Raw genomic sequence first — 20,622 nt, forward strand, 5'->3', positions numbered from 1 at the left:
ACACACTGCATACAAAGGATTCATTGCGTCCTTTCTCTCCAGTGAACAGGCAGGCCAGAAGCAAAAGTACAGTGTAACAGTACACATAGCAGAAGAGATAAGACTGTCTTCCATTCCCACACTCTCCCAGACAGGCATGTGAATTACACCAATCACACCTGCAGCATTGGAGGCATGAAATACTAACAAAAAGGTGCCAATGTTCACCATAATTACAGAAAGTGCCACACTTTTGACACTTTTTTGCATACCCTCGAGTACCACCAGAAACAAAGCACTGGGCAGGAAGGCATGTAGAAACTATCCTACAGAGGGGGGGGGGGGAATGCATATTTCTTGCCAGTTTCGCCTCTGGCCCTGTCTTTTTCTGAAGATATGCCTGTGTAAGCAGATACTCAGTTTGTTTGGGGCAAAAATGTGTGGTCTGCTTGATTGGACAGCGCAACCCTAGACGACGTCCCAGGAACCTCCACAATGTTCAGGGATTCTGTGGCAAACATGCAGGAGCCCCTCAGCGGAAAAGTTCAGATGGGAAGAGGGTTCCCTAAAAGAAGGAAGTTTGAACACCGTGCGCTTGACACTGCAGACTTTAAAAAATAAAACATTAAAAACTTGCAGTGACTTTTTGCACAGAGCAACAGAGCTTTTTAGCTGATGCAGCAGCTAAAAAAAGCCAATGCAATTCTGGGCTGCATCAATAGGAGTATAGCATCTAGATCAAGGGAAGTAATAGTACCACTGTATTCTGCTCTGGTCAGACCTCACCTGGAGTACTGTGTCCAGTTCTGGGCACCACAGTTCAAGAAGGATACTGACAAGCTGGAACGTGTCCAGAAGAGGGCAACCAAAATGGTCAAAGGCCTGGAAACGATGCCTTATGAGGAACGGCTTAGGGAGCTGGGTATGTTTAGCCTGGAGAAGAGAAGGTTAATGGGTGATATGATAGCCATGTTCAAATATATGAAAGGATGTCATATGGAGGAGGGAGAAAGATTGTTTTCTGCTGCTCCAGAGAAGCGGACACGGAGCAATGGATTCAAACTTCAAGAAAGAAGATTCCACCTAAACATTAGGAAGAACTTCCTGACAATAAGAGCTGTTCGGCAGTGGAATTTGCTACCAAGGAGTGTGGTGGAGTCTCCTTCTTTGGAGGTCTTTAAGCAGAGGCTTGACAGGCATATGTCAAGAATGTTTTGATGGTGTTTCCTGCTTGGCAGGGGGTTGGACTGGATGGCCCTTGTGGTCTCTTCCAACTCTATGATTCTATGACTCTATGATTCTAAGTGCAAAGAAGGGCAGAGAGGGTTCTCCCTGTATCTTTCATGGCTCTGGGGAAGAGGGACTTTCAGTAGGTGAGAACAGCCTTTTTCTGCACAATTATTTAAGGGTCAGGAAATCTGTCCTCTTTTGCTTCTGGCCAACACAGGGCAGGATTGCAGAGCTTCCAGCCTGCAAAACCACATCCTCCCCCCGCCCGCCCCCCCGGTCAAAAACCCCCACACCTGTTCATCAGCTGATGTCACTGTGTAGACTCAGCTGATAGGCAAGAGTGTAGCCTGATTTCCTCCAACTTCTTGAATTATCCTCATACTGAGCAAACCCAATTTTACAGGGGGAAAGCATTGAGAATGGTGTTGTCTGAGGGTAACGTCATGTATGCAGATGAAATGGGTGCAAACACACAGAAAACTGTGGACAATACCGAAGTGTCACCAGTAATATGTGATAACTTCCACTTTGAATTTTATTTCACACAAAGATCAAAAATATTTTTAGTGCACTTCATTCTTATCCTTTATTAGCTCATATTTATTTGACTAGATTTTCAGTGTTACTTAAAATGACACATTAATTGTACTTCTTTATTTGCTGCCCAGTAGTGTTGCCAACTGATCAAAACCTAGGTGCTTTTGTGCCTCCACCAGCAGCATGATTTGCAGACATCGGAAGGCAGTTTTTTACAGGATGGATGTGCTCGTTGCTACAGTTCAAACTCCTGTTAGGTTGGCAATGCTATTCGCAAGTGTGGCTCCTTCAGACTGCAATTCCATGTTCTACTTTAAATCAAAAATAATGAGTAAGCCAAGAACCTGAACTTGCCTTCTGAACAACTCTAGATTGGAGACACAAAACAGCTGGATTCAAGCTATTTGGACCTTTAAAGAAAGCAGCATGCACAGTCTTAATGATCTGTGATGGTTCTCCTTTCTACTGCAAGCGAGGAGACAATAGTCGGGTTGTATCCAACCAAGTTACACTCACTGAAATTAATGAACTTAAGTTAGTCGTGTTCAGGAATTCCCGTGGGTTACTCTGGGTATGTCTAATGTTGGACATACCCTTTGTTTCCCAGGAGACAAAGCCAGGTAACAGAAGGAAAGAACGTTTTTTTTATCTTATGCATCCTTTCCTGGAAATAAGCTCCACTGAATATACTGGGACTTGCTTCTAAGTAGACATATGTAGGATGGCACTTGTGAGTGCAAATGGTGCAGATGTGAAGCAACTAATGTAGCAGTTAATACAGGGGTGAAATATGTTTGAAATAAGATTGGATGGTGGGTGCTGATGGAACTCAAGCTATGGAACCAGCTAGCACCTATAGCAGGTGGTATTCAATGAACTAGTTCCATCAGCACAAGGACTTTGGGCTGTTTGACAGAACTTCTCCTCCCTCTCCTCATGCACCCCCTGAATCTGTTTAGGGGTCCCCCCCCCACCCTCCAGAGCAGATTTTGGGAGGGTGCAGGGCACATGCAGGGAGAAAATGGGAGAGTTCCACAGGAATTCTTGAGCTCGTGGAAAAGCGTATTGAATACTGCCCCAGGATTCTACCAGCAAATATCCACTAGGATTTTAAAAAAAGGAGACACTTCTTTTGGTATGAAGTTTGTTCTCTGTTACTTTGGAACAGACAGATTTGCCTTCCTGAGAGATTCTCCTATACAAAGACACAGTCCTTTTAAAAAAATTCTTCCTACAGTTTCCCTCTCTCACTCGTGACTCCACTTACCATTTGCCCTTTTCTGCTTCCAGCATTTACCTCCTGCATCCAGACTAGCTTTGTTTCTAAAGAATGTATTATTCAATGGAAATGTGATGCATTTTCACATGGGTAAATGACAACTGCATTTATCTGCATCCTGTGGTTTCCGCATAGCACACCTGCCTTGCAATACTGTCTGGGGACATGATCACTGCTAGATTAAAGGTAAAGGTAAAGGGACCCCTGACCATTAGGTCCAGTCGTGACCGACTCTGGGGTTGCGTGCTCATCTCGCATTATTGGCCGAGGGAGCTGGCGTACAGCTTCCAGGTCATGTGGCCAGCATGACAAAGCCGCTTCTGGCAAACCAGAGCAGCACACGGAAACGCCGTTTACCTTCCCGCTGTAGCGGTTCCTATTTATCTACTTGCATTTTGAGGTGCTTTCGAACTGCTAGGTTGACAGGAGCTGGGACCAAGCAACGGGAGCTCACCCCGTCACAGGGATTCAAACCGCCGACCTTCTGATCAGCAAGCCCTAGGCTCAGTGGTTTAACCCACAGCGCCACCTGGGTCCCCCACCGCTAGATTATCAACAGTTAAACTGAAAAAACAACATTTCCCTCCCTAGCTACCCATGCTCTCCAGTTCTTACAAACATGACTTGCTTTTCCACTCATCTCACTACCTAAGAAAGAAAACTGTGCAACTGGCTAAGGCACACCCAAGACTAAGGTTGCATCATTCTTCAGGAGTTTTCCGATTTATTGCATTCAACTGTGTGAACCCCCGTACCCTGAGTTTAGCCTGTACTGGCCTCCCCCCCATAAGTACAACAGATGTGAACCATATTGAGGCCGGCTCAAGCAACACCATTTGCTTCTTCTATGTATTCTTTATGGTATTCTTTCTATGCTTTTGATTTACTGCCAGCACCAAATAAGACATACAGGATGATCCTGTGCCAATATATATTGCAGGGCAGACAGCCTTCCCTGTTTTACGGCTGGTCACAGGTGTAGGATTCATTGCTTTTTCTTTGCTTGTGAAGAGTTAATAGAAACTGCTAACGAGGGGGCTTCCAAATTTCAGGTACGTATTACAGGGTATATTCCCCACCCCTGCACACAAGGATTTAATCCATATAACGGAAAGCTTAGGCACACTGTGACATCAAAACTAACTTTTAAGAAGGGCAGAGTTTGCTAAGGGCAATTTCCTGGGTCTCTGCATCCATTCTGTTTTCCTTCAGTGACAAAAAACATTCTGGATGTGCAATGTGCAAGAGATAAATACCACCCACCTGTCCATTAGTATTTTTTAAAATTGTCCTTTGATTGCATCACCAAATGCTGAAATGGCTACAGAAGTAGCACAGTTAATATACTTGTTATTTTGTCAATCAATAGCAACATCAAAATGTATTATTGATATAAAATCAGCCAGCTCCTCATTAATGCTTCTAGACCCCTGCTTGGCTCACACAGTCTTGTAGAGAAAAAACAAGTTTCCTTGATTGGTGCAAATCCTTCAGAGCTTTTTGGCTTTCCTCGGAAACCCACCTTATTCAGCCCTGGGCTCTAGTTTGCAAAGGGCAACCAGCATCATCTATGGCTTGTACTGGGTAGACTGGCAGGACCAGGTGGGATATGCGGCTCCACAACCCACTCAGTTTGTCCGTGTCCATGTGGTCGTAGGATGTGGGCATGTCTGAGTTTGTGAACTTGGCCGAGAGGAAGTCCCGCACGTTTTCTTCCACAAGCTGCAGGCCAACATTAGGCTCCAGGTTCTCATCCTCCAGCAAGACTGTCAAAATGAGCGCCACGTCTCTGAAAGCTGCGCTCTCGTGGTCGCAGTACTTGTAAAAGATCAGGGTGGAAGCCGCAGGCAGCGACTCAAACTGATGCACCACGGCCGCCCTCCCCCCTCCACGGAAGCCAGAGGTGAGCTCCTCGTCGACAGCCAGCTTGGCCCTATCGCTGCTGAGAGTGGATTTCGATGCTCCATCCACCTGGACCGTGCTGCCGCCGAGGGATGAGGAGTAGGTATCGGCAATCTGGGAGCTCAGGCACTTCAAAGTTGCTTTGCCTTCCTGAGCAGAGGCAAGGAGCAGGATAGCTGGCTCCGTGTGGTGGGAAGCATTGAGGTGTTTCTGCAGGACTTTCCGGACCCGTCCCCACAGGTAAGGTCTCTGACCCGGGAAGCTCTCCTTCAGTGGGTCAAATCTCGACAGGAAGGCCTCCACAACTGGGTTTTGGGGCACATTCAGGGTGTGAGAAGTGAGGTAGCCAGAGGCGCCTATGAAAACAGCAGCCAAAAGCACCACAGCTCCCAGAATAAGCCCATAGGACACAAAACCTGATGACCATGAAAGACAGAAAAACATTGTTTATTATAAATAGCTCCTATACCTTTTGCAAATTTCCCCCCAAATCCTAAATTTACTATACATTTTTTCATAAATATCCATAATATTTTATCGAATGCTTTTTTGGCACCCAATAATAAAGGGGCCGCTTTTTTATTGATCTTAACACTCAAATATTCCAGAATGTCTATAATATTCCTCATGTTATAATACATTGCCCTCTTTGGCAGAAATCCTGTTTGATCTCTATTAATTAACTTTCCTAATATATTTTTCATTCTGTTTGCCAATATATCTGCGAATAATTTATAATCATTGATTAACAGGGAAATTGGTCAAAATTTTTTAATTTGTGTTATATCTGAATTAGGTTTGGGAATTATTGCAATATAAGCTTCCTCCCATGATTTAGGGATTGTCTCTTTTTCTAAAATGTTATTCATTAGTAATTTTAATGGTTCTAATAATACTTTCATAATTTTTTTATAATATAATGACGGCAATCCATCCACCCCTGGTGATTTTCCAATTTTAGCTCTTTTAATTGCCTCCTGGATTTCTATATTTGAGATGTTCTCATTCAATATTTTCCTCTTTTCCTCTTCAATTTTAGGTATATTGTTTTATATATATATATATACTTCCACCTTTAGGTGATCTAATTTCTCATCTGAGTATAATTTTGAATAGAATTGCGCAAATGCTTTCAAAATTTCTTTTGGATCCATTATCATCTTACCACCTTCTAATAATTTCATTACAATTCTTTCTTTCCTTTTTTCTTTTAACTGCCAAGCTAGATATTTTCCTATTTTATTAGAATATTCCAAACTTCTTTGTTTTAGATACCTTATCTTATTTTCTATTTCCTTATCCAGTATCATAGATACTTGATTTTGCAATACTTTAATATTCCTTTTCAAATCCTCTTTATCACATTTATTCGCTCTCACTAAATCTAATTCATTCTTCCTGATTTCTTTCAAAAGATTACTTAATATCTCTTCTCGTTCCTTCTTTTTCCAACTACTTTGAATCCCCTGATTACTGCCTTCCCCCCATCCCACACTGTATTAATATTTATTTCTTGGTTTAAAATAATTTCCAAAAATTCTTTTATTACATTTTCAGTTTTTTTAACTACATTCTCATCCTCCAATAACAATTCATTCAATTTCCATTCCATCGTTTTATTATCTTCTCTATTCCCGCTAATTCCATCAATAGGCTTTTAGGTAAAATATCAATTTTCTTACATTTCAATAATATATCTTTGGTTGTCCAAATCATATCAATTCTACTTTCTGAATTATTTGTGTGGGAGAAAAAGGTAAATTGTTTTTGTGTTGGGTGCAGGCATCTCCATACATCTATTAGGTCTAATTTATCTACTAGTTGAAAAAAGGCTTTGGGAAGCCTTCCTTCCTTTTTCCTTTTATCTTCATTTGATTTATCATACTCTGGAGTTACCACTCCATTTAAATCCCCCATTATGATGATTTTTTGATCACTGTACTCCATTAAAATATTCTCTAATTTTTGATAGAAAGCAGCCTTATTTTTGTTTGGTGCATATATTCCTGTTATAAATATATTATCCGAATTCTTTTGTATTTTTACAACAATAATTCTGCCTTCATTATCTTTATAAACTTGCAAAGGATTAAGTTTGGGGTTTATATACATTACAACTCCTTTTTTCTTTGTTATATCTGAGGAGATAAATTCCTCTCCTAGTTTTTTATTTATCAATAATTTACGATGTTTTTTAGCAATGTGTGTCTCTTGTAGGCACACTATGTCTAACTTTCTTTTAGCCAGCAGATGTTCCACTCTATTCCTTTTCACTTTACTATTGAGCCCATTCACATTCCATGTAATAATTTTTAGGTCCATTATCATTAACTCTCCCTTTAACTTGGTTTATACAAATTGTTTATCTTTATTCGTCCTTACTTTCAATCACTTAGAGTAAACCTTTAATTAACAAAGAAGAAAAAATATCACCAAGAATGAAAAAGAAAGAAAAAAGAAAAGAAAAGAAAAGAAAAGAAAAGAAAAGAAAAGAAAAGAAGAAGAAGAAGAAGAAGAAGGAGGAGGAGGAGGAGGAGGAGGAGAGAGAAATATATAAAGAAAAAAGAAAAGATAAAAGGGGGGATATCATCTACATTTTATCTCTACAATTCACTTTTTGTTTAAAACCCATTAGACCACATCCGATCCACAAAGAACCTAAGAGTACTTAATTGATGTCCTTTTTGTATCAGTTCAGTCCTTGTCACTATCCGATTTATCTTTGTCCCCTTTCTTTTCAGCCATCCCCCCCCCCCGGAAACTTTTCATATTTTCTCCAGAACTTATCCACTTCATATTCTGAGGATAGTTTTATCCAGCTTTGCTTGTACGTAAAGGAAATCCCTTCCGGGAATTCTCATTTGTAGAATATTTTATTTCTCTGCAGTGCCTCGGCCAGCATTTTATACTTAGATCTTTTCCTCAACAATCTTTGCAGCACCTCTCTCATTATTACAATTTCATTGTCCTCGATTTTCAGTTTCTGCTGGGTTTTTTTGCTGCATTATTCTATCCCTCAAGATTCTAGAGTTTTTTAAAAACTAAGCAGTCACTGGGCCATTTACCTGATCTTGCTTGTTTGGACTTTGTTCTAAATGCTTTGTCCACACAAATGGACACGTCCTCTTCCGCCAGTTTTTTGATGATAATAGCTTCCACATTTTCATTTGGGTTTTCTTTCAGGCCTCTAAATCTCAATGTCAGGTCGTTCTGTCGAAGTTCCTGCATCGCGAGCGCGTCCCACATGGACTCTTGCATGTCTTTTATTCTCTGTAATTCTTCTTTCACTCTTTCTTGGTTTCTTTTACATTCTCTGCGATCTTCTGTGTTTTTTTTCACGACTTCCGCCTGTTTGTTTAATTTTTCAGTCAAGTCCTGGGTAATCTTTTCCATCTCTTTACTTTCCCCCTGTATTTCTTCTTGTTGTTTATTCAGATCTGCTATTGCCTTAGTGTTTTGTTCAATCATTTTCAAATTTTCCTCTATCTTGCTTCCCATCTTATCAAATTTCTCATTAAGAGAGTCCATTTTCTCATTAATTTCTGATTTCATGCCTAATAGCAGTTCTCTTATGTCTAAGGGTTCTGTATCCACTGCTGATTGGCATCTCAGATTTCCTGATGCAGTGATGGTAGATTGACCTTTAATTTTAAATAGCGAATTAACAGAAGAAATCCAGATACAAAGGGGAACCAGGCAAGGTTGCCCTCTCTCCCCCTTCTATTTATTTTATGTATAGAATTTTTGTTAAAAAATTTAAGGGAAGATGAAAAGATTAAGGGAATTACAATTGAGAAAGATACCCATAAATTAAAGGCGTTTGCTGATGACGTTATACTTACATTGGAAGAACCAGAAGAGAGTATACCTCAGGTATTGGAGAAAATTAATGAATTTGGTGAATTGGCAGGGTTTAATATAAATAAAGATAAAACGAATATTTTAGTTAAAAATTTAAGGAAGGAGGAGATTGATAAATTACAAGAAAAGGTAGGCTTGAAAGTGGTACATAAGGCTAAATATCTGGGAATATGGATCTCTAATAATACTAACAATTTGGTGAAAGACAACTATATAAAAGTTTGGAATAATGTAAAAAAAGATCTAGAAACATGGAAAGGCTTAAATCTAACACTCCTGGGAAGAATAGCAACTATTAAAATGAACATCCTACCCAGAATGTTATTTATGTTTCAAATGTTGCCAATTCTGGGGACAGGAATAAAAATTTTCCAACAATGGAATAAAGACTTAACAAAATTCATTTGGAATAACAAACCAGCCAGAATAAAATTCAAGTTATTAACGGATATAAAGGAGAGAGGATTGGGGTTGCCAAATTTAAACATATACCATGACGCTGCAAGCTTTCTTTGGATAAAAGAATGGATCACCCTGGAAAATCAAGAATTATTAGATTTAGAAGGATTTGAAAATAAGTGTGGCTGGCATGCCTATTTGCAGGATGAAAAAGTAAAAGTACATAAAGGGTTCAATACTCATATTATTAAAAAAAATCTCTATTCAAGGTGTGGGAAAGACACAATTGCTTGATGGAACCCAAGACACCAAAATGGCTGTCACCAATTGAGATAATGAAAGGATTAAACAATGATGGGAAATGGGCAAAATATAAAGATTTAATAGAGGAAGAAGAGGGGGTAATCAAATTTAAAAAGTATGAGGATATTAAACAACATCTGACAGGGTGGCTCCAATTCTATCAAATACACAGTCGATTCCAAAAAGATATGAAGAAAAAAGGGTTTATGTCTGAATTATCTCTATTGGAAAGAAATTTATTACAGAGTGAACGGAAAATCATTTCAAAAATGCCATCTTAGAGTGGGAGGTGAAGGATGAAACGATTAAGGAGACAATGATGAAATGGGCGATGGAGCTGGGAAAACCAATAGAAATGGATAGGTGGGAAAGACTCTGGAGAGTAACATGGAAATTTACGGTGTCAGAGGCAATAAGAGAAAACTTAATAAAAATGTTTTATAAGTGGTACCTGATGCCAGTAAAGATCCATAAAATGTATAAAACCAAAGACAATTATTGTTGGAGGTGTCCAAAGGAAACAGGAACTTTTACATATATGGTGTCATTGTACTAAGATAAAACCTTTCTGGACTGGGATACTAGAAGAGTTAAAGAAAATATTTAAATATAACATTAAGAAAACTCCAGAATCTTTCCTACTAGGAACGGTTGATGAAGAATTGGACAAAAAGGATGAGAAGGTATTTCTGTATTCAGTGGCGGCAGCAAGAATTCTTATTGCTAAATTATGGAAAAGTCAGGATGTTCCTACCATTAGAGATTGGCAAGAAAAGGTAATTAGCTATATCGATCTGGTCAAATTGACACATTCGATTAGGGATGGTTCAAATAAAAAAATTAATAACAATTGGGAAAAATTTGGAATATATTTGAAAGAACTTGGGTTTAAAACAAATATTCTGTAGAATTCCTATGATGAAAGTAAATGGAAGCAGTAGGAAAGTTAATAAATTTGAAGTCAGGGATGAAGAGAAGGGGAAGTCGATCTGTAAAAGAAGATGTGAATATCGGAATGAAGATGTATAAGTAAAATAGACAAAGCATTGTAGAAGATAGGGTAAGTGTTGTTTGAATTTATATTGTTGTTTATTTGTGTATTTATTTTGTTTGCATTTTAGTTGGATGTCTTGTTTTATATTTATTTTAAATCTAATAAAGGTTATTTAATTAAAAAAAGAAAAGAAAAGAAAGACAGAAAAACATGATTCAGAAAGGAGCCCAATACACCACAAAATGCCTTATCATCACTGATATTTGTACGCCACTCAAGGAAGTCTCTCTCCCCAATCCCCAGCTGAAGAGCAGGATAAAAATGCTATCTATTAAATTGCTGTCTGTTGCACTGTGAAAATCAATAAAAAGCTTTATTTTAAAATCAATAAACGTCCATCAATCCACATGGCAATAGATTCAGGGTAACACATGGCTGACGGTATAGACTAGATTCACCTCGTACTGAAAATATTTCATGCTACAAAGGCTGTAGCCACCTCCTAACACACGCACACCAAGCTCCGTTGGCAGCAAAGTTGCCATCAAACTGCAGCTCTACCCCATGGCCAGCTTCCCAGGGGCCACATGCAAGTGGTGGGCAGGGCCAGAGAGAAAACTGGGGGGCGGGGGCAGCAATAAAATGAGCAGGGCAATGTCTGTGGCTCTTATTTTTCTAGCTGCATGAAAACACACCTGACCTCTGATCAGTCTTGTTACTGCTGCTTACCAGGAGGTAGAGGGAAGGAGAGGAGAGGTGTCGGTGAGGTAGGAATGTTGCAAGCGAAACAGCCAAGCCAAGCCAGGGCTTCTGTGGCAGAGTTTGAACTTTGCCAACCTCACCTCCACCCTCTTCTCTCTCCCTCCTGGTAAGCAGCAACGCAATTGACCAAAGGTCAGGTGAACATGGCACACCCACCATGCCATCCACTGCTTCCGCCTGGGCAGAAGCACTGGGGATGGTATAGGGCTGGGGTAGTAATAATAATAATAATAATAATAATAATAATAATAATAATAATAATATTTCTACCCCACCCATCTGGCTGGGCTTCCAACAAAGGATTAAAAATACATTAAGAATAGAAATAGAAATACTTTATAATAATTAATAAATAAATACTTTATTGCCACTGTACCACTTGTTTACAGTGAGATTAAACGAGCCCCACATCCCCCCCAGCAATCTCTCAGTCCTTGTTTCACTCTGTGTGCTGTCGTACGACCACCAACCTCGAAAGTCAGCTGCAATGTTGCTGTCTTCCATTCAGCAGCCTCACGGCCCAGGGGTACCGGTAGAAACTGTTCTTTAACCTGTTGGTGTGGCTTATCATGCTTCTATATCTCCTGTCCGAGGGCAGGAGATTAAAAAGGTGCTGGCCAGGGCGTGAGTCATCCCTGATAATGTTCCTCGCTCTTCTGAGGCAACGGTTTCCCGCAATAACATCTAGCAGACTCAGGACAGCCCACGATATCGTGTGCTGTCTTCACCACCCTCCGTAGGGACTCTCTGCCCGTGGCTGTCAAACCAGCATACCACACCGTAATGCAGTATGAGAGAACGCTTTCTATCGTGGAACGATAGGAGGAAATAATCAGTTGCTGTCCAACCTTGTTCTTTCGCAAGACCCTAAGGAAATGAAGTCTCTGTTGGGCCTTCCTAACCACCTGGGCTGTATTGACCTTCCAAGTTAGGTCTTCACTAAGATGGACTCCCAGGTATTTAAAGGAAGATTAAAACACTAAAACTTCCCTAAACATGTGGCCTGGGGTCCCAAGGGCCAGAGAGAGAGAAGGGTTGGTCTGGAAGACCACATTCGGCCAGTGGGACAGAGATGCCGCACCCCTTTCTTACACAAGAAACCCTGGCTGAAAAGGAATACTAAGAACTGGAGTAACATTCCCAATACAAGCACTTTTAACCCATTTTCTTGCAAAGAATGCAATTTCCTTTTTTGTCATTTCTTAATTGATATTCATTTGATCAGCTTTGTTGCTATGTAGAGAACAAAGGTATTCTCACCATTACCATGCTGCTCCATCGGTCGTTCTCTTGCGCTCTGCTGGCTTGCCTCTTCTGACCAGGGCTCAGCCTCTGGTTTGCATCCCGTGTGCCCTGAAAAGTACATCAGTGTTACCAGAAATAGCAGCAAGGAGGAAGGCCAGCCAGCCCAAAAGCAAGACCAGAAGAAAAAGAAATCATGCAGAGTTGCAGCTCAAACGTGAGGGCACTTGTCCCGAAAGCTCCCTTCTTGTAAATGTGGTGGTGAGTCAGCTCAAATTCTTGCTTCTTGGATTTACGTAGGGCGTAAGTTTCGTTTCCAATATGGCAATGCTTTTAACTACACTCTCGTAGCACACCTCTCTCCCCCTTTCCATCTTGCACTTAAATGTCATTTCTGCACCAGGTAAAGTAATTTTTAGCCCTACCCCACCCCACCCCGTCCTGACCTGTCACGTATTTTTGCCCAACCTGCCCTTTATTTTGCCCAACCAAACGGGGCAACCCTATGGTCCGGACATAGATAACGTTCATTCACATTTCATAAGAGCAATGGTTACAGTCAACATGGCACAAGCCGTATTCCACTCTCAACAGAATTTCAGCAGAATCTGTGCCAACTTTTAAACGCTTGCTGGAAATTTTTCTATTCTGCCAGGCATATGCAGGCAATCAAGAGTACAATCCACACACAATCTCTGTTATTAACAATCTCTGTTATTAACCTTTTTGTTTTTCTGTTCTTTTTGCCTTTATTGTACGGTTTTCTCTTAATTGCTCCAAACCACATTTGATACATTTTTGTGATATAGTTGTATATACATATTTTTTTTATAAATAAGTGAGCAAGCAGAAATCTCTTCTGCAAGCGGGGTGGTCATGTTGGATAAAACTCATGGATATTTTGGCCTCGTGGTTGCAGACAAAAGCCTGAAGGGATTTAGTACAGAACAAGATTACAAAAAGTCAGGTCAGGAGTTGTAATGGTGTTGTTGCTTCTGCTCTTGAGTAAAGATGCTCGACTCTGCTCTGTCTTTAGTAGTTTTATTGTGCATAATATTTACAGTGCAGAGAAAGCAGAAAACATGACCTATCAGTCACTCGCAGAATCCGGGAGTGGACGTTTCCGGCTGCATGACCAGCATAAGAGTTTGGGCACCCCGAAACGCCTTCTCCCGACCTTACGTTTGGTGGCGTGCCTTAATTCGGGCGCCGGAAGGGGCTGCCTGTTCCCCTTCACCTGTTGGTCAGGGCGTTGCAAAGGCTCTCCAACATCACTGAGCCCCGACACCTCCGTCCCGCTAACTTCCTGATTCCCCTCACCTGACCCGCTGCTGCTGCTCTCACTGGGCAAAGCGCTGGTGAGCAGGATGAGGGAGGGGGTTCCCTGTAGGGAGGTCCCCGGACAGGAGTGGTATGTAATTCCTCAGGCGTCAGCAAACTTTTTCAGCAGGGGGCCGGTCCACTGTCCCTCAGAACTTGTGGGGGGCCGGACTATATTTTTTGGGGGGGGATTGAACTAATTCCTATGCCCCACAAATAACCCAGAGATGCATTTTAAATAAAAGGACACATTCTACTCATGTAAAAACATGCTGATTCCTGGACCGTCCACGGGCCGAATTTAGAAGGCGATTGGGCCGCATACGACCCCCGGGCCTTAGTTTGGGGACCCCTGTAATTCCTTCTAGTCTATTCCTCTGACCTCCAATTCTAACAGCTAACTGCCTGTTTAAAATATGTGAGCTTTTCCACTCTAGTAACAAACAAACAAACAAATGCACACCAACCATCACCCATTCCATGCTGGAGCAACTTTTTAAAAATAATCATGCAACAATAATCAGTTTTATACTTTTGTGTACTGGTACTTTATTCCAGGTGCTTAATTTAAATCTGCTGGTCCTGACCCGTTTCTTTCGTGCGGAATTTTAGACTGGTCTCTTTCATATGTGTATGCAGTCAAGGTTAGTTACCATGGAATAGTTACTATAGAACAGTTTTAAAAAACGGTTGGATTTTCTCATCAAGGAGGCTACAGTCTTACCTTCAGTCAAAGATCTTTCCACCCCAGGGCCTCCAGGCTTTTGAACAACTGTTTCTCTTTCCTCGTCCAACAGATTCTCTTTTGCATCACGAGGGTCGTCCAAGGAGTGTTCCCTTTGCTGGCTCTGTGAACTCACTTTTTCCTGAGGGATGGTTTTGGGTGAACTGTTCTTCTCTTCCATTGGAGAATCCTGTAGGGCAACTTGGGTTGAACATTCAGCCCTTTCATCTGAGGAACCTGCTACATCTTCGGGTGCAAAACTGTCTGATAAACTATCTGTGCCCGAGGAAGGCAATACCGGTATATTACATCCTGGAGGACCACCTTTCTCTATTTCCTGGAAATTTCCGTCAGAATCTAATTCCTCTTTAATTCCCTCAAGATGTTCCAAGGAGTGCAGGCTTTGCTGGTCCTCTGAGCTCATTTTTTGTTCTAGAGTAGTGTTGAGCAAATTGTTTTCCTCTTCTGTGAGAGAATATTGCCGGGTAACCTGGGTTACACACGCAGTCCTTTCACCTAATGGGTTTACCACATCTGTATCTTCGGAACTGCCAGATATGCTAAACGAACCTGAGGAAAGCCTTGTGTTGCATCCCGAAGGGCCACTGGGCTCCATTTTCAGCAGAACTCTGTTAGACTCCGAGGGCTTTTCCTCTATGGTTTCTTCCGTTTCATTTTGTAGAGTATTGGGTGGGATATCGTCCATATTTGGGGGCTGAAGAGTCATCTTCCAGTGTGTTATCAGCTTCTCTTTTCCAGGGAAGCCTGTATGGGCCACAGAGAAAAATGACTGGCTGTTGTGCAATTATCAGGTGGTTCTGAGTTGCAACTTACTTAGAACCTCACAGGGTTCTTGTGAGAATAAAACAGGGCAAAAGAGAACCATATATGCCACCTTGAGTTCCTTAGAGGAAAGGTGGGACATAAATGTGATAGATAATAAAAAATAAAATAAAATCAGAGTCCCTTTGTATTAAAGAAATTTTTACAGTTCCATGCTGCACATCCAGTAGATTGCTACAAACCACAGCTTCTAACAGGCTAATATTTATTGTTGTTTTATTTTTATTGCTTTGTTATTCATTGTATGGTATGTTGGGGAGCCTTTGGCTGAAAGGTGGCCTGAAAATATCTTAAATAAGCCCAATAAAATAGTATCCAGTGGCAAAGCCAGCCCTATTGTTCACAATTTTATCCTGTCCTTCCTTTAAGGAGCTTTATTCCGTTTCACTTTCTGACTTCCCAGGATTACTCACTTCCCAGAAATGAGGTTACAGGGAACCAAGCAGAGGGCCTTCTCAGTAGTGGCACCTGCCCTGTAGAACACCCTCCCATTAGATGTCAAGGAAAGAAACAACTATCTGACTTTTAGAAGACATCTGAAGCTAACCCTGTATCAGGATTTTATTTTATTTTTACCATTTTTTATGAACTGTAAGCTGCCCAGAGTGGGTGGAGAAAACCAGCCAGATGGGCAGGGTATAAATAAAAATATTATTATTACCCTGTTACATCGCCACTGGTTCCAAATAGAAGGGGAAGAAATGGAGGCAGTGAGAGATTTTACTTCCTTGGGCTCCTTGATCACTGCAGATGGTGACAGCAGTCACGAAATTAAAAGACGCCTGCTTCTTGGGAGAAAAGCAATGACAAACCTAGACAGCATCTTAAAAAGCAGAGACATCACCTTGCCTACAAAGGTCCGTATAGTTAAAACCAGCGCCGTCTTAAGCGCCCCTGTCGCCATGGTGCGCCGCGTTTCGCGGCAGGCGGGTGGGCAGGCACAGCGCGATCTGTCCGGCGCCCTCCCGCCCCGTTTCCCAGCGCGGTGGGCAGGTGGGCGCCGCGCGCAGCTGCGCAGCAGACCGGCGGGCCGGCGCCATGGTGCCCTGCGCCACCGGGGGTCTACGAAGAGCCGGCCCTGGTTAAAACTATGGTTTTCCCGGTAGTGATGTATGGAAGCGAGAGCTGGACCATAAAGAAGGCTGATCGCCGAAGAATTGATGCTTTTGAATTCTGGTGCTGGAGGAGACTCTTGAGAGTCCCATGGACTGCAAGAAGATCAAACCTATCCATTCTGAAGGAAATCAGCCCTGTGTGCTCACTGGAAGGACAGATCGTGAAGCTGAGGCTCCAATACTTTGGCCACCTCATGAGAAGAGAAGACTCCCTAGAAAAGACCCTGATGTTGGGAAAGATTGAGGGCACTAGGAGAAGGGGACGACAGAGGACAAGATGGTTGGACAAACCAAACTGCGGGAGGCAGTGCAAGACAGGAGTGCCTGGCGTGCTATGGTCCATGGGGTCACAAAGAGTTGGACACGACTAAACGACTAAACAACAACAACATTGCATGGTTTACTCCAGGTGGAATATTCCACTCACTGCAGCACATTGGCTCTGAGGGCATGGTCTTCCAGGGCCCACACTGCAAGCTCGGTCCTTCAGGTTGAGGGGTAAGACTAGCTTGGGGCTGGCAAAGACCCAGGTTATAAGGAGCTGCTGATGTACCCACCCCATATTATGTGTCTGTCCACACCCACAACTGAGTTAGAGGCACTGCAGAGAGTACCGTGAATGAAGTATTTGCCTAGGTTCCTGCTTGGGTGCTTGCTATTTTCCAAACTAGGAAAAGCCCCTGTGTCTTTTAGGGCATCGCCATATGGAAGACCAACCAAGGTAGGCCATTTTCCTTTCTTTGACCTGTTAAGTAGCCATTGTCCAACTCTTATTAATTACAAAATAAATAAATAAACTGAGCTCAAATCACTTTTCTTGTATATTTATTTATTTGTATAGGCCACCCAATAGCAATGCTCTCTGGGCAACTTACTAGTGACAGAACAGGATTTGCCGAACTTGGGTCTCCAGCTGTTTCTGGACTACAACTCACATCATCCCTGACCACTGGTCCTGGTAGCAAGGGATGATGGGAATTGTAGTCCAAAAACACCTGGAGACCCAAGTTTGGCAAACCCTGCAATGGAACATTAAAATAAAATAAAACAGGAAAAACAGCATACAAATTTGTCTGTGACAAAAGAGTTTTTTTAAAAAAATATCTTTTTACAATTAGAATTAGAATAGTATTGCACTTTAAGATTCCTACATTTTAGGTGGCATATAGCTAATGTTTTTAATATATATTTTAAACTATAAAGTGGCACCCACTGCAAAAATTATAGGGAATTTGGGTTGAGCTGCGATGGATTCACCTGCCTGAGAATACATTGTCCCTGTCAAAACAAAACCCTACTATTCAATTCTTCAGAGCGGGGAGGGAGGAGAAGTTGGACTTAGATCTGAGAAGAGAAGGAAGAACCGCAAAGCAAATACAGGATGTCCTTGACTGAATGACAGCTTTATGTGGATGGTATGTAAAAAGTGAGGGAACAAGGCGTTGGAATTCCATTGGAACTCCTAGTGTGGAAGCAACCACAGTGAGTTAACCAGTTAATAATGGCTGACAACACACGAGATATGGAATATTAGATGTTAGTTGTGGGGAGGGGAGAAAATGGAAGGAAGGAGAGAGAGCATCCTTGGGGTAGGGTGTAGGGTTGTATCCAGGAGACATACACTCTGGATACACTAAAACACTATATTTCAGGGTGAAGGAAAGGGGAAAGAACACCTTTTTCTCAACCCTGCTCTCCAGAATTGCTACCCCTTCTTTTCTGCATCTCAGTAAAATGCTCAGATTTGGGGCTCACAGCTTATAACACAACAGCACGGAAAGTCCTACATGTGTATGTGTCCACCTGTTATTCCTCTCCTCTTCCTAATTTTTTCTTGCAGGTGGCACTTGTACCATAAAATACTGGGGCTGACTAGGTCAGTCACCAGAGGAAGCATATGTACGGTATGTCTCTGTATGTATCATAATGTTTACCCTATAACTAGCTTACTGGATTTCGAAAAACCTGCCTTCACAAAGACAATTCTTGAACCAGAACAATCTGAAGGCATAATGTTAAATTTCAGAAAGCAGCATTTGATGAATAACACTCTCACAGAACCCCAGCCCTGTCCAGATCATATGGCAAATAATATTCTACAATCAACGCCGGCAAAATACATTTTGGCACCTGAAGCAAGCCCCAAAATGGAGTGCCCCCCTCCCTGCCAGGAAAAAACAGGTGAGTGAAGATTGACATCAGGAACAGGGGGAGGGGGGGTGAAAGAAAGATTGGCAGCAGGAACTTATGTATCTGGCAGAGCTGTAGCTATGGGGGTGGGGGTTAGCCAGGTTTTTTGCCCTGGGTGACGCCTCCAGAAGAGTGCCATTGAGGCTCCCAGACTGTGCATGTGCGTACGCAAATGCACGTGAGTGAGGGTGCCAAACTGGTTCTTTGACCAGGGTGAAGTAAAGCTTAGTTTCACCTCTGCCCTGGGTACCCTGTTGCCAGAGGTGATCGCCTCATCTGACCTTATGGATGGGCCAGCCCTGTCTACATAGTGTATGTAGATGGAAGGACGTTTCTCTTGATAAAGAGAAATATATATAAGGGTGGAGGAACGGGGGCCACCCAAATGCTGGACTCCAGCTCCCAACAGCTCCACCAGACATGATGGAAACTGTAGTCCGATAACACTGGCGGGGGGGGGGTCACAAGTTGTTCACCCCTTCAGGGCACTCACATACACCCAGACCTAGGTGCTCACGCTGAGAGCCAACGTTGGCAGGCATTTTTGCTCGCACTGCTAGTTCGTGGAGAGGGTTCCCACCTCAGCCCAGCCCCGTTTCTTGCCTGCTTCGCGTTTTGTTATTTTCAGCACAACAGACTTGTTCAGCTAACCAAGCGCTGCAGAGGAACTCCCGGCCATGCATTTGGGAGAGCCAGGGGGTGGTGAAGAAAAGCGGGGCGCTCGCCTCGCGCGCCCCTCTCCCCCTGAACGCAGCGAATGGCGCGACCGAAACCCACCTTTCACGCGCTTTCCAAGCGTTGGCTATTTCTTCTCTCTTACCTCCTTTTGCGCTCCTCCTCCACTCTCTGACCAGGAAGTAAAGATGAAAACAGACTCTTTCCCTGTAGAAATTGACTTCAGGCAGGCCTTCCTTGTGTGTGTGGTGTGTGTGTGTGTGTGTGTTGTTGCTTACAAGAACGGGGTTCTTTTTTGCGCAGAGAGAGCCTCCCCAAACTTCCTAGCAGTTCCTACTGGTCCTGGAAGCCCAGCAGCGCAGCGCACTCGCGTCCAGGACTTTCTATTTCTACCAACGTCAACACCATTCATCCCTAATGGCACTAGGTCCCCCCCACCCGAGGGATGCTGGGATATGTAGTTTTCTCAACCCTCCGTGATCGATTTAATGAGAAAAGGAAAGCAGGTTGTTGACGTTTCCCGGTCGAGACTCGAGGAAGGAGCTGCAATAGGACCCGGGCAGTGTTCCTTCCAGCTTGGGAAAGTCCCTTTTGTTTGCGCTCTCCTCCTGCTGTGCTTTTGTGCTTTATCTCTCGAGAAAGAAGGAAGAGGAGGCCTTAAAAAAACCCTGGTCGCTTTGGTTGGAAGGGCAAAGTACTCCTTTTTTTGTAACAAGAAGAAACGAGGCTTCCTCTCTTCTGTTAAAAACTCGCGCGATGTTTGGCACAGCAAGTCTGGAAAACAATCCGAGCATAATAAATGGGATGGGGAGAATTTGCGAGGGTTTCTCCCGCCCACATGACATGACAGGCACAGTTTGATGGGGATGGCAAAGGAGAACGGCTGTCTTTTACTTTTACTTTTTGTTATTACGTTGTTTACTGCTCCGAGGTTGCACAAAAAAAGGGCCTTTTGGAATTATTTGGACATGGGCATAATCCTTCCAGTGAAACCTATGAGACTTTAATGAATGCATAGAAAGTCTTTGAGTGCTTTTGTCCAAATGCTCTCAGCTCTCCTCCTTCTCCGCCTTCCATGCCTGACCCACCACGCACTGCTTTCCCACCACCACCAACAAAGAACCAACAACTCAGGGGCTGCCCAGGCTCATGGAGAAAGGAGATAGAAGCCTCGGAGGAAGGGGAAACATGGCAGTTGAGGTCAAGGCGGTGGCCGCCCCTCTGCCACCGCCATCGCTGCAGCATCAACATCCCAAACGTGTGGTAT

General features: G+C 42.7%; 1 protein-coding gene across 4 annotated transcripts; it reads right to left on the bottom strand.

The window, feature by feature from the left end:
* Positions 1–1,721: 1,721 nt before the first annotated feature.
* On the bottom strand, positions 1,722–20,126 carry TOR1AIP2 (torsin 1A interacting protein 2). Of its 4 annotated transcripts, none has more exons than XM_088673711.1 (5): positions 19,501–19,771; positions 14,533–15,297; positions 12,507–12,599; positions 7,993–8,568; positions 1,722–5,343 (listed from the first exon to the last, which is right to left on the bottom strand). In XM_088673711.1, the coding sequence occupies exons 2-5, from the start codon at positions 15,257–15,259 to the stop codon at positions 4,553–4,555; spliced, it is 2,187 nt and encodes a 728-aa protein (XP_088529837.1). In that variant the 5' UTR covers positions 15,260–15,297; positions 19,501–19,771; the 3' UTR covers positions 1,722–4,552. The 4 variants fall into 4 exon arrangements, with proteins under 4 accessions (XP_088529837.1, XP_088529838.1, XP_034979749.3 ...); XM_088673712.1 differs by having other exon boundaries at positions 19,458–19,771; XM_035123858.3 differs by lacking the exon at positions 7,993–8,568 and having other exon boundaries at positions 19,501–20,126.
* Positions 20,127–20,622: the final 496 nt, after the last annotated feature.

The sequence above is a fragment of the Zootoca vivipara genome, chromosome 7, assembly GCF_965207765.1.
Source record: "Zootoca vivipara chromosome 7, rZooViv2.hap1.1, whole genome shotgun sequence".
NCBI classification, from domain to species: Eukaryota; Metazoa; Chordata; class Lepidosauria; order Squamata; family Lacertidae; genus Zootoca; species Zootoca vivipara.